General features: G+C 38.0%; 1 protein-coding gene across 5 annotated transcripts in view; it reads left to right on the top strand.

The window, feature by feature from the left end:
- LOC139939756 (dual specificity calcium/calmodulin-dependent 3',5'-cyclic nucleotide phosphodiesterase 1A-like) overlaps positions 1-14649 on the top strand; it is a 198574-nt gene that overhangs the window by 121099 nt on the left and 62826 nt on the right. Inside the window, exon 1 of one of the 5 annotated variants that reach the window (XM_071935862.1) lies at positions 1943-2139. The exons of the other annotated variants lie outside the window; for them this stretch is intronic. Coding sequence (XP_071791963.1) covers positions 2133-2139 — 7 coding nt within the window. The 5' untranslated portion in view covers positions 1943-2132. Of the gene's footprint in view, positions 1-1942; positions 2140-14649 lie in introns of those variants that run through there. 5 annotated transcript variants of the gene reach the window in all.

The following is a 14649-nucleotide window of genomic DNA, read 5'->3' as shown; positions in this document are numbered from 1 at the left end:
AAAAAAAAAGAAAAAATAGTGTCCAGTGCCTTGAAAGTGAAGGTACATGTTTGATAACTCAAAACAAATCTTAACTTAAAAACTGACTTGGTAACGGGCATTGGAGAGTTGTTTATAGATTAATACATTGTGAGTAACGACCTCCTCTGAAGTGACGTAGTTTTTGGGAAAGAGGTAATTTCTTACTAAAATATTGAAAGACTTATTCCTATCCGAAAGCACACAATTCGTCCAACAAGGGTGTTTTTTCTTTCATAATTTTCTTGCAACTTCGATGACCAATTGAGCCCATATTTTCACAGACTTGTTATTTCATGCATTTGTTGAGATACACCAAGTGAGAACACTGGTCTTTGACATTTACCAACAGTGTCCAGTGCCTTTAAAAAATCAGTACGGTGTATATGTGATCAGATGACCGTTGATGGTGATGTAGACAAGGACCGTACACTTCATCACTCAGGACAATCTAATTATAGGCGGGAAATAGAGTGAAAGCTTCTGGATTTGACCGCACTGGGCTTTATTAGTGTCCATGACAGACAGATTGGATGTTAGAATCTAATGCAACATACACTACTTGTATACAGTTCCATGGCTCGGCATTTTGATGTCAAGTGTGTACAAAATCACTGCCTATGTGTCGTATGCATGTCCATGAAAAGAGTGCAAACAAATGGCAACCATCACTTTGTATCATCCTTTAAGAGCAGAACACAATAAATACAAATAAATTATGGATTCACGATTTCAACATTCAGCTGGTAACACAAAATTTGTATGACAAAGGATTGTTTACAGCGGTGTATAGATAAATGGACATAATTCCATATTTTTATATTTTAATGAGATGTGAAGGATACCAATGCAACACATAAACATTGCAACGTATACAAGTATTGTAGTAGCTTGTGGTTGTTTTTTTACCTGACGTAGCTCGGGAAATTTATATTTTCTTCACCTTTTTTCACACCAATATATAAACAAAACACTCCCCAAACAAAACATCCCGTTTTTCGAGACACTGAAAAGCCTTGAACCACAGCCGACAATCGTCAATACTTTTCTTTTAAACGAGGAACGCTATCAGTAATCCCATTGTGTTTGCCGAACTTTAAACAACACCTTAAAGTATAATTGGATATCTCCAGTTCTGTCTGTATTCATCTTCATCTGCCAAGTTTTCATTTATATCGAAATGCTACCATGCCATGACTGCAAACCTTTTAGACACTAAGGTAGCAACAGCGGCAAAGTTCATTTCACGTTTCATTGAACAAAACAGACAATTTAACAAATGATAACTAGAGTCGAACTATCGCCCTCAAAGGTCACTAAGTGTTCCAGCCGTCAGGTATTTAGTTTGAATAAATCAAAAGGGGAAGACTTAAGGACGCTCAGTTGAGGACAGTTACAACTTTAATGGTAAATTAATTGCTTTTAGCACTTCGTGTATTGACCGTCTGCGAAGTCAGTTTGGGATGTATTGATGAAAAGTACACATATATAAGAAGTATAGTCTCACTGAAGTACAATAAATTAAATTAAAATTCCTATCCCCTGGAGAGTGCTAAATAGTTTACATAATAATTAGTTCGTCTGAGTTATGACTTCTATAAATCCCCTTAAAGCCAATCCCCTTTCCAACGTTAATCCACGTATGTTACACGGTGGGGTTAAGATAAAGTCCTCGTCATAATTAGTCGTTGCCATCCTCCACTGGTCTGAGGATGAGGAGACAGAAAAATCCACGTTGTCCCTGCCTCCTATACTCTCGAACCTTGTTTGTTGAGTATTACTCCACGCACGCGCACTCCATTGCTTCCGGACATGCTGTAGTCACCCGGGCTTGAAACGGAGAAATTGATGTAGCGTGGCAAGGCACCATCATTACAATTTAGACGAAACCTCAGTTGGACGATTTCTCCGTGCTGAGACACCCCACCACTCCATTCCGTTGCAGATGCACTGACCTGGAGGGGTGCATCATCAAGGGCTGGTCTGATTATCAGGGACTCGTCTTCAAGTAACACCACCTTCAAGAGGAATCTATTTTCTGTCTTCTTTTGAAACGGGGAAGGAAAGAGGCAAAGTGGATACTGGAATTGTAGTGCGAGTCGGCCCTCGGCAGAATGTCTGGTAAGGGCAGAGTTCTTTACTTTCTTTCTGATTTTATCTATTAATGGAGGTCCCGTATTGCATGTCAATGACAACTTGTCGAGAATCTATTCTGTCCTCCCGCAGTATAGTCTTGTTTTTCAATCGTGGGTTTAGTAAACAACAAGAGATGTTCACGGTGTAAAAGCATAGTGCATGACAAATGGAGGAACTGCCTCTTTGCGATCGGCTAAAAGGTCTTTGCTTTGGAGTTGGACGTTCGATAACAGTGTCACATTTTAAATCAGAAAAGAATAAGGAAACATTGGTTGCTCTTTTTTTTTCTTCGCCTGCCTCTTGTTACTTCAATCTACAACCATCACCCGGAATAATCAACGCGTGTTTTCTTCATCAGCTTCGAAGACTATAGTTCTGCTTGAATAAATGTGTGAAACTCATCACATCTGAAAAATAAAATCCCATGAATAAGTGAAGTGTGAAAATCATAATATTGCATAACCCTCGGAGCAAAGATTCAACATACTTCATGGCGCGATGTTTTGATTTATGCTCCGCACACCACTGAGGTGTTTTAGACAAGTCATAATGAGCTGTCAGACACTTGGAGTGTTATACTTTCGTTTATCTGCGTAATAACAAATAAGACGTAAAATTATGCGTATTGATGACGTCATTAATTGCGCTGTGACTCAATTTATTTATATATGGAATAAAATGTGTTCAATATTTGTTTGGGTAGCGATATAATAAGCAATGTGAATTCCTTCACTAATTTTAAGTTTGTACAACCGATGTGTGTTAGCACTGTATACTCTGTACGTTCTCGAGTTCTGTGAAAGCCGAACCCCACCCGAGTAAGTTAATATGCCTGTGGTTTTTAAAATGAAGATACTTTATCCCCGATGCAAATTTAACATTTATTAAATTGAATTCACTTATTTATTTTGTTTACTTTGTAAAAAGCAGTTATTCATAATCGGTACCTGCCGTTATTGAAGTTGATTTTCGTGATCGTGATTGCATTTCTTTTGCCTACTGGTATTATGTTTTTTGACTACTAATAATTTCGCATTCACATCACTTTCGATTTGTGTAAAGTGCCTCCAAAATAGTCGATGCGTCAAAATAGGTTGACGGGTTTCTGACAAATATAGGCCTATGTGGAATTGGTTGTGCCCTGTTTACTGTGTAAGCCTATAGTCGTTTAATGTACATTTCCATCTCTTGCCATGTCTCTATTATTCTCAGTGCACCAGCCTCCAGGCAGTAGAGCTTTACAATGTCCTTAAGTGAGTTTTGTGCAAACCAATTTCCCCTCGTAGCTCTCTCTAGACAATTCAAAAAATGGCAAAAAGCCAGAAGCTCTGCAAGCGCTGGATCGGTTTGATAAGTAATTTATTTACATCATCAAAGACACAATAAAATTAATGTTTCTTTTAAAACAAATATCTCAACAGCACGACATGGCTTTTAAGTTGTACTGACATCGAGGCTGGTTTGAGAAAATTTTCTTGAAAAAAAAAAAAAATACAAAAGGCCCCCCCATAAAGCTGGCCAGACTCATACCTATTGTGAATGTTTGAAACTGTATTAGCATGAACTATATCACCGTATAGCTTTATTCACCTTACTCTAGCCAAGGACGCTCAATGTAGCCAAGTAATTAGTCAACACAGTCTGTGGTCTAGTCTGAAGTGATTTCATCCTGTCGCTCTAATTACGTGTAACTCAAGTGTTTACAAAAAAAACTTCAGAATTTTTTTTTTTTACGAAAGAGTTTTTTTTTGAATTTTTAATGAGCATATTTATGTACCGTGGAGCCATTCCTCTTCGATGAACTATTGATGTTTTACTTCTTTATAGTTGCAACTCTCTGAGCGAGAGAGTATCAAGGCTCCTTTACAAATTTGTTTTGAAGCAAAATCATTAACCAAAGATGGACAGTGGACACATATAAATCATGTTTTTGTATGCACATTTAAAAAAAAAAAAAAACAATATTGTTCATGAAATTAACACAACTTCACATTTTTAAAGCACAACTACATTTCCTCCATGCTTTGAACAATTGAATACTATTATAAATTAATTTATTTGAATATAAACAAGTCAACACTTGGATGGTGACCCCTTTTATAGTACTCCAAAGACTCAATGTAAAAAATGACTTCATGTTTCATAATTAATAGGTTTTATGAAGTACCCTCAAGCATTCATAGATTGAAGTTAAACCCAGATTTCCATGATTTAAAGAATATTGGCATTTAGTAAATCCACCTGTCTCCCCTTAAAAAGAAAAACAGAAAAAGGGGATTACACTAACATGAAGGCATTAATGTAACTAGACTGAATGCCGGCAGGGGTATCAGACTCAAGTAATTCTTGGTCAGGTCGAGATTCGATACATGACTACTCTTTCGGGGCACTGTGTCACTGTTCATGTAATTCTGTTGCTGGCAGCGATTTGAATAGTTTTTTGTTTAGAATAATTATTAAACCAGTGAATAAATACATACAAAATAATTGTATTAAAAGGGAAGGTACAAGTTTGGTACATGTCAAAGACCAGTGTTCCCATCATAACCATAAAATAACAAGCCTGTGAAAATTTGGGCTCAATTGGTCATCCAAGTTGCAAGAAAGTTATGAAAGAAAAAACACCCTTGTTGGACGAAATTGTGTGCTTTCAGATTTTAGTGAGAAATTACCTCTTTCTCAAAAACTACGTTACGTCAGAGGGAGTCGTTTCCCACAATGTTGTATACCATCCACAGCTCCACAATGCTTGTTACCAAGTCAGTGTTTTAAAGACAGTGGACACTATTGGTAATTGTCAAAGACCAGTCTTCTCACTTGGTGTATCTCATCATATACATAAAATAACAAACCTGTGAAAATTTGAGCTCAGTCGGTCATCGAAGTTGCGAGATAATAATGAAAGAAAAAACACCCTTGTCACACAAAGTTGTGTGCGTTTAGATGGTTGATTTCGAGACCTCACGTTCTAAATCTGAGGTCTCGAAATCAAATTCGTGGAAAACTACTTCTTTCTCGAAAACTATGGCACTTCAGAGGGAGCCGTTTCTCACAATGTTTTATACCATCAACCGCTCCCCATTACTCGTCACCAAGAAAGGTTTTATGCTTATAATTATTTTGAGTAATTAGCAATAGTGTCCACTGCCTTTAGGTTAATATTTGTTTTGAGTAATTACCAAACGCGTACCTTTCCTTCAATGTAAAAAGTACGATTCAAAATGTTTGGACCATTCGCAGATGGATTAATACGTACGATGTGACGTCATGTACCAGGAAAAAACCCAAGAATAGTTGATTAAGCATGCTTGTACAGTTCGTTGTCCTGAAATCCATGGGTTTAATTGAACTCTCAGACATGTTAAATCACTTGAAGTGGACATGATTAACGAACAAAATCACCATAACTTTATTGCTATTGACGATCGTGTAAGCTACATTCACCAAGATGACGTATGTAGCCACATACATTGTATTTAAATTGGAACCACATCGAATGTCTGATTATTCTTCATCCTAAATTTGTTTTATATACCTTTGATCCATCAGAATTCTGCAACCTAATGCTATAATTCGTGTTCTAATGTTGGGTAGGGCTGATGCCAGGCTTGATAATCTTCGTAAATATTATGTTCAATCAGGAGATTGCTTCTTATTCTTTTAAGGAGTCGGAGGTTTTTTTGATAGAGTGTGAACGCTTCCTTAGGAACCCGTTAGTAAGACGGAAGGACCGGCCACTTTGTGACTCTATTACGTCATTGTTTTTTAACTCATTTCCTCCTCATCGCAGTCGTAAAAAAAATGAATCTCTGCATTAAAATCAGGATCTGGCATTTACACAAGGCCAGTTGCATTGCCACTAATCAAAGCTGTATATCGTATTGTAAATAATTTCTCTTGGAAGGTATAACATAGGGTGAAATCAATATCAGTTGCATGGATGCGCTATGGGTTCTGAACCCTCGATGCATATAGCTCAATAGCCAACCATAAAGATGTATTCATATTGGATTTCCAGTCTCTTTCTTTCCTCGATGGTGAATCGGAAACATGATCTCAGTAGCACATGTTTAATTGTGAGGCTACTTTCATGATTGTATGAAGTCCGCTTCTGGTTCTATTTTCATCGTCTCTTTATGTGTTTAAACCCAGACAGTAAACCAGTTGTGCACCTTTTTCCATTGAAGCCGCCATTTTGTTTTTGTCTCGTACTCACGTAGCTGTTACAGGCTGGCAGCGCAAAGAGTGTTTGATCCCGTTTCAGTATTAAAATTCCGTTTCTGGTTATGTTGTGTACCTTCTCTTATGTGTTGACATCCAGACAGTGAGCATCACAGGTACACATTTTCCATTGGGGCCGCCATTTTGCTTGTTCTCGTACTCACGCAGCTGTAACAGGCTGGCAGCGCTATTAGTGTCTGATCCCGTTTTAGTATAAAGAAAGTCACTATGTATTAGTTTAGCATGCATGAAACACGAGATTCAAGGCGGCAGCGCGACACAATAAGCGTCACAGAGATAAAAGTGAAATTAATAAAGCACTTTGCCGTCTAGAATCCTGCAGATAGAATTAGCGACTGCGACGAAGACTACACATGAATTTTGGCATCGATGATATATACGCCATGACAGATATGCGTACTTGCTTACATATAATGACGTACTTAATCTTCAGTTCTGCCAGCAACAACCACTAAATTTGTAACTTCTCTCAGCAGCAGAGCTGGGTGGGAGTCAGTTTGTCTGTCTGTTTCTTCACCATTATTGTCTGTTTCGTCACCATTGGTGTATCCTTCTAAAGGCTTCTCTCTGCTTGTCCTGCAGTGCGTGTGTCTATGAGGTTAATCATGTCAACACACAGGGTCTCTGTTCAATTCAATGCGCCCCAAAGACTGATTTTCCATGTGGGTGATTTGAACTGTTCTCGCTCTTAAAGGCCATTGACATTTATTTGTTGGTAATTACTCAACATAATTATTAGCATAAAACCTTACTTGGTAACGTGTAATGGAGAGGTGTTAATAGTATGAAACATTGTGAGAAATGGCTCCCTCTGATGTTTCTTATTTTTTGAGAAAAAAAAGGTAATTTCTCAGTAAAATATTTGAGCTGACACAACTTGTGTGACAATGGTGTTTTTTTCTTCCATTATCCTTTTGCAACTTCGATGACCAGGAGTTTCAAATTTTCACAGGTTTGTTATTTTATGTATACATTGAGATGTGAGAATACTGGTATTTGAAAACAAAAGTGTCCAGTGCCAACTTCGATGACCAGGAGTTTCAAATTTTCACAGGTTTGTTATTTTATGTATACATTGAGATGTGAGAATACTGGTATTTGAAAACAAAAGTGTCTAGTGCCATTAAGTTAGTCAGAATGAAACTTAGTTTTTGAAAAGCACAAACGCGAAGAGAAAACCCTAGTGAATCGTAAAGGTAATGGTAAACATGGCAAAATCAAACTGCGATATGAACTGCTCTCATTCATAAGGTAGTCATAACGAAACATAGTTTTTGAAAAGCAAAAACCCAAGTCTACATTGCACATTATTACTACAGACGGGAGGGAGAAAACCCCAGATTATGGCAACGGTATAATAAAGGAAAAGAAGCAATTACAAATTTTATGAGTTCATCTGTACGTGAGAGTGAGATCAAACTAAAGGTGCATCAGAATGGAATTGCAATGCTCCGTTATTGACAGTTCGCATACCCGAGTCAACCACTCACATCGGGACCCGAGTAACGATCCCTCGCAAAAGCCCGCGGTACATAATTGAAAAATAAATGTAGGTCGACTGTGGTTTGAACCAGAATTGATTTCTCTACGGTGTTTCTATACAAATGGAGGTTTTGATTTTCAAGCACGAGAATTTTGAATTTTGTTTTTTATATTTTATTTATAGCAGCTGCCTAACCATGATGCTTTAAACAATTAAACTTTATTGATAGATTAGAGTGGAGATGTTCTATTTTAAATGCGGGTATTTATTTGTAATATTTCAGCTTTTTCTCCTATTGAGGAGTATGTGATTTAATAATGCGCTATAAAAAATATAATATGTGTTATTAATATTTGTACTCTTAGTTTTGAGGGATCTGCGAATCATATATATAGCGCAATGCTATTTGTTATTATTGTTTTTAATTCTTGACTTGTTTGTCTACTTTTGGTCTTCATCGATTTTACAAGAAGACGATCAGCCAGAAATAGTTGTGTTATTTGTTTACTAAAATAGTGACAGGTAATACCAGATTGGAACAATTCTTCGTGATAATCAATTACAACAAAGTTTAACAAAGTGTTTATTTTTGTCAACGCATATCTGATTTTACCTCGTTTTACAAAACCATTTTAAAAGTCAAACCCGTGGATTGTCTATCTTGGACGCTCGTATCGTAATACCGTGTTCTAGAAGAGTTCTTGCTAAAAAAAAAAAAAAAAGTGAAACCATCGCGGTATTTGCAAACGAATTCCTTCTAATTTGTCCTCGTAGGCCTACTTAATGAGTAACATTCCAGGATTGTTTTTTAAAACAAGCTTTTCTTTTTAAAGTGATACCCGTGGATCGTGTGACGTTTATTCCGTAATGTTCTAGGAGAGTTCTTACGAAAATGTCATAAGTGCAAAAGGTGAGACCAGTGGCGATATCTGCAACAACATTTCCTTTTAATTTGTCCTCGTACTTAATCTTTACAGGAATAAAATTCCAGGATTATTCCATCTATTGACGTAACCACAGGTCAACGTTATTTTGGATGCCTCATTAAGCTGATACATTCGGCCCTTTTCATTTAGATTTGATTACAAAAACATGTGTCATGTGCCGTTACAGCGTAATAACGCATAGTGAAACCGCCCAGGGTTGTCTGGGCGTTGTACTGTTTGCATAAACTAATGATAAAGTGCATTAAGATGGTTGACATTAACCTTACAGAGCCAGTATTATATAGAAGTACTCAATATTCGATTCTATCAACACGTCCAGAACAACAATTCCATGCCCTATGGAACAACCAATAGACAACTACTTCAACATGATTTAAATTATCATATTATTTTTTACAATGTGCGGAAGTTGTAGAAATTGTAATTTGTTATTCATTTGCAAATAGTAAATGGCCTGAAGTTTCGACCCCGTTGCAGAGTCTTTATTTCTTGGAGGCTAAATGACAATACAACAAAAATGAATAGGTTATTTATTTGTTCATAATTAAGTTTGTTCATTATTATATTATTTCAATTGATGTTATTATTTATTTTTTTTCTTCATGAAGAAAAACAAACACATTTTCTCGAAGTTGTATTTGGGTGTTTACTGAAGCACCAAAGAAACTCCTACGTCCGAATTGACTCGGATTATGTATCCCGTGGGGCTTGACTCAATTTCAGGTCAGTATGATCCGAAAGTGGGTCAGGCCTCCTGGGACCTGGAATCCGGATAAAGTCTGATTCGACAGTTTTGGGGGTCTTTTGCTCTGGGTATAAACAGTTCATTAATTGATAAGAAATTGTTGGCATGACCGGCCGAATATCTACAAACAAGCAATCATGTTAAAACAAAAAAATGATGATGGAAAAGGCGTGAGAAGATTGCAGTTGTCAGTATCAACTGACAATCAAAGCGATGTGGCATCACTTAAGTATACTTCATGACTGGTTGGAAATTGTACTTTCTCCGTGGTGTTTAAAACAGACAAGTTGAGAATTCTAGACTGCTAGGCTGAGTCACATGGGTCTAGACTCGCGTTTCAAGAACGTCCCGCCCACAAGTGTCCACTTCACACTCGAGTCAGGCACCAAAGTTCTTGTCGAAGCCGTATTACAGTACAAAACCCTCCCTAGATAATTACCTTTGCCACAATGTAGTGGAAGTTGGCTTCCCTGATCCAAATTACCCTTTTTGAGGGAGTTGCAAAGAAAATCAGTTCTAAGTATGGTTATTTCGAAGTTTTAATTGACGTATAACGGGATACGCACATAAACAAACACTTATCGGTTTTCTTTTAATGTAACACTGACTCAAATACCCCCCCCCCCCCCCCCGCTCCCCACACTCACTGATGTTTGATACGTACTGTTTATACCAGTGCTTTCCAGAGTTAGGAGCCGGGAAAACAAATTCCACTTGTGTACTACTCGGATGAGATTTGAACCCACGACCCAACTCATTCCGGATTAGATGTCTTACCCAAATATCGAGTCCTGATCCAATCCTGGGTCAGTACGACATGGAATATGTGGCAAAATGACACAGAAATGGGTCAAGTTGACGCACAATCTGGTTAGGGTTAGGGTTAGGGTTAGGGTTAGGGTTAGGGTTCGGGTTAGGGTTAATAGGGTTAGGGTTAGGGTTAGGGTTAGGGTTAGGGTTTTTCTAAAACTAGTTTCAGGGTCAGCATGACCCAAACAATTCTGACCCCGGGGGGGGGGCTAGAGATTGTAATTGGTAATGCCAATTCTTCCCTGATGCAGTAGTTTATTTCCTATCTCCTTGAAGGTTCGCTACTCGACAAAATAAAATTAGTCGCGGTGTCATCCAGAGTAAATAACCCATAATGTCATACAGCATGATCCATAGTGCTTCCAGGGGGTCGATTGCACAAAGAGTTGGGACTAACTTAGAACTAGTCATAGGAGATATTACAAACGTATGGCTTGTCCTAAGTTAGGACGAGTAACTCGTCTTAAGTCGAGTTAAGACTAGTCTTAAGTCGAGTTTATAAGACTAGTCTTAACCGTTGTGAAATCCACCTCAGGGAGTGCAAAGTATTAATCTTTAGTTTATTTCAACACGTCATGGCTCATTATACGCTCAACCGACTCAAACTCAGTCAAGACGGGTGGAAGAAAGTGAGATTGTCGCCACCCGTATTTACCAACCCATTATCGAATCTTAGATGGATAACCAAAGTATGTTTTTAGAAACAATAATGATGTGAATTATGACCGTTATTAGATTATTGTCATGAGCCCCCCATCATGCGAGACATGACTACACAAATTTGTGTATTCGACCCAGATGACTACGTCATTACAACAGTCGCCCATGTTTTGTTTCTCAATCTGAAAACTTTTAATACAAACTGTATTAAATTATCTGATTACTCCCTCTGGCCGGAAGAAAAATATCACCCTGACTGTCGCCGACGTTAAGAGATGTTTGTTTTGCTTTGTCTGGTTCTCTCTGTCTTTTTGTTTTAATTCAAGTGTTTTGTTTTGACATTGGTGCGTTAAGTTTAAGGAGATGCTGTCTTAGCAATGGTAATATTTACTTAAACCTGTCTCAACAGGTTTCCGTAACTCTTGTATTGGGATGAGAGGAAAGCAAAATAAACGGAGGTAATTCTTGCACATTTCCAATGAGGCGTTGGGTAAACACAGTAAGGGAACTTTCTCCTTGAACACTCCCAGTAATGTGTTCAGAATTGATTTTAGTACTATTCACACGACCGCAATTTAACTGGGGACCCCTGCTTAATATTAGCATGGTTGCAAAATGTAGCAATGTTTGACAACATTTTGCCCGAGAACTTTGACAGTAGACATAATTGTTGTTCGTTCACACAAGGTACTTTTTGTTACATTTAGCAAGTGACACTTCCTAAATCGCGTGGGGGCTTTTGAATGAGACGAGTCGGGCAAAATACCAACTATATAAGGGCCTCAGCATACGAGGCAACTTTTACAGCCAACTAGAATGCAACCAACTGCAGTGAATGACCACTTGAAACATTGACATTTGACCAGGGTGTTTTCATGGAGATTGTCTGGAACTGCTCGTCTGTAAATTGCCTCGTTTTACCTACTCTAATTTTCAAATAATCTTCTGGGTAAATCAACTTCGATGAATCTAATATTTACGTCAACACATTTATCTACACTGACATGCGGCGATTCTGAAAAGAACTGTGGTTTAACAACTGGACGTTTCCGTGAGTTTGCTCGTATCGTTTATGGAAACAAAATTACTTATAAATACTCATTTTTACATCACGGTACCCTTATTGAACAGCCTTTGTTATGATATTTGTATTCTGATTAAAGATGTTGAATTAAATAAATAATATATACATACATTTGTGCTTAATTGAATCAAGTCACGCGAAAACAGCAATCGTTAGAAATGGTTTACCGTTCCATGAAAGACTGATGCACCAGAATATGATTATATTGTAATTAGGAGTTCATATTAGGAGGGTGATTATACATGGATAATGACTGCAGTCATGTGTTAAACAGATTAACGCACTAATGAACGTTAGATGAACCTGCGTGATAACTTAATGGAATTGCTTATAATTTTGTTATCAATAATATACTTTTAAAGTAGTTCAGGAGAGAGGACATGTGATGTAGGAATAGGCTCAATGGTCTGTAGACTTTAATGTTGGTTTATTTTGTATTGGTATTTTCGAAACCCTGGATTCAGCTTATAGTCTTGGTAAATCTCCAGTTATGTTGCAAACGTATGATAACAATTATACAGGACTTCAAACGGGCTGACGAACCCTATGATGGTCCATCATCTATATAGATAGGGTTTAAGCCTGTTTGAATGACGGGAGCCTAAGCTCATGCCATCATTTCAAAAAGGCTGCTGAACCTAAGATGAGAAGTTAAAAGTGTCAATACAAGTACACATGTAAATGTGTCCCCATGTTTTAACAAAATTGCACCATTATTAAAGGGGCATGTTTTTGGCGATTTTTGCTATACATTAACATTCCTTCTTATGAATTGAACATGGTTAGACATTAATACTTTAATGATCAACACAACTATACTGCCTCGAAATTGTATGGTTTCTTCTTTTACTACTTTAACTAACATGGTCAACCATTTTGTGGCATCAAACTCTTTGATGGCACAAAAGCGCAAAATCCACCAACGACAAGCACCTCAAATCCAGCAAACCCACACAAGTGAAGCAATTTCGAGTGTGCACGACGGTGCGTTCGTTTAGCTTCCGTGTTGACCCGCTGTGCTCACTCGGGTGAACCCCTGACACGAAGAGCTAATTGAACGAGCACACTCACCCCCTCGTGGTGACGGCATGCACCTCAGGTCACCTCAAGTGACCCACTCCACAAGCAGGGCACTGGGGGCTTACCCGAGTGAGCCCCGTCAAAGCTATTCGATCTTACCGGGGGCAGACCGGGGTCGACCCAGGGAAGCTTACGAACGCACCCAATGGTTAACTAAAGGTTGACCATTTGCACTCGAACCCAGGCTGGTCAACCATTGGTTGACTACTGTGTTCGACCATTTGGAACCAGCCTCGAGCCCATGGTTTCTACACTGGTCCCAACAGCATGTTCCATTCTAACATGCGTAAAGCGCAGAGGGGAACCACTGACACTTTTGCGAAAAGGCGGAAGGTTGATTAGACTTCTAAATGAGTCGTTCACTGCGCATGTACGTTACTGGTCAGTAGTTAACCACGAGTTGCCTGAATGTGCCTACTCGAACTTGCTCATGGTTTTGCAGGAGCTGTTGAATTCGGCTTTGAAGTATATAGGTACACAAAACCACCCATTCTAAAATCCAGTATAGCGCGCCAAAACATGTGTTGGTGTACCGAAGAACAGAGTTCTTTTGAACTAAGGGGTACTTTTTTTTTTAATACAGTCTATAGTGCTTCGAAAACTGCCCAAACTATACATTTTGTGGTGACAGAATCACCTTAGAATAAAGTATACAGATCTACAGGATGCATAATAATTAACGACTAAACACTTGCTCTTTAAAACACAATTATTGTGTTTTAAAGAGCAAGTGTTTAGTCGTTAATCGAATAGTTTCACCGTTGGCATTTTGCCTTCCTTGTAAAGAATCGAATAATCAAATAGTGAAAGGCCAAAACCACGAAGTAATGGTTAATTTAATAGAAGCCCACTCATTTATTTTTATATGGAGTGTTTAACATTTTATATAATGCACTTTCGTTGATCCATGTGATCAATTACTAACGGTGATTAGATTCCCAATGTTTGAACACTATAGTATAATTATAGTATCTTCAGTTAAAAGCACTGGACACAATTGGGAATTACTCAAACAAATTATTAGCATGAAAACTTACTTGGTAAAAATAAGAGGTGTTCCGAGCTGTTGGCCCGAACACCTTAAAAGCAATGGAGAGCTGCGATAGTATACAACATTGTCAGTAACGGCTCCTTCTATATATTAAGTTACGTAGTTTTCCAGAAAGAAGTAATTTTCCACTAAAATATTTGAATTTGATTTCGAGACCTAAGAGTTAGATGTTGAGGTCTCGAAGTTAAGCATCTGAAAGCACACAATTTCGCGTGACAATGGTGTCTTTTCTTTAATTATTATCTCGCAATTCGACCACCAATTGACAATTAGCAAAGGCTTTCACTCTCTTAAAGACAGGTTCGTGTGAGGGTAAGTGTAAATCAGAATCTAATGACATGCATTTTTTAAAGGGGTGTTTACAATAGAGTCGGTGAGAAACAGTAATTGTCT

This window comes from Asterias amurensis, chromosome 7, assembly GCF_032118995.1.
Source record: "Asterias amurensis chromosome 7, ASM3211899v1".
Lineage (NCBI taxonomy): Eukaryota > Metazoa > Echinodermata > Asteroidea > Forcipulatida > Asteriidae > Asterias > Asterias amurensis.
Note: the sequence above shows the minus strand (reverse complement) of the source record. Positions and strands in the feature narration are given on the sequence as shown.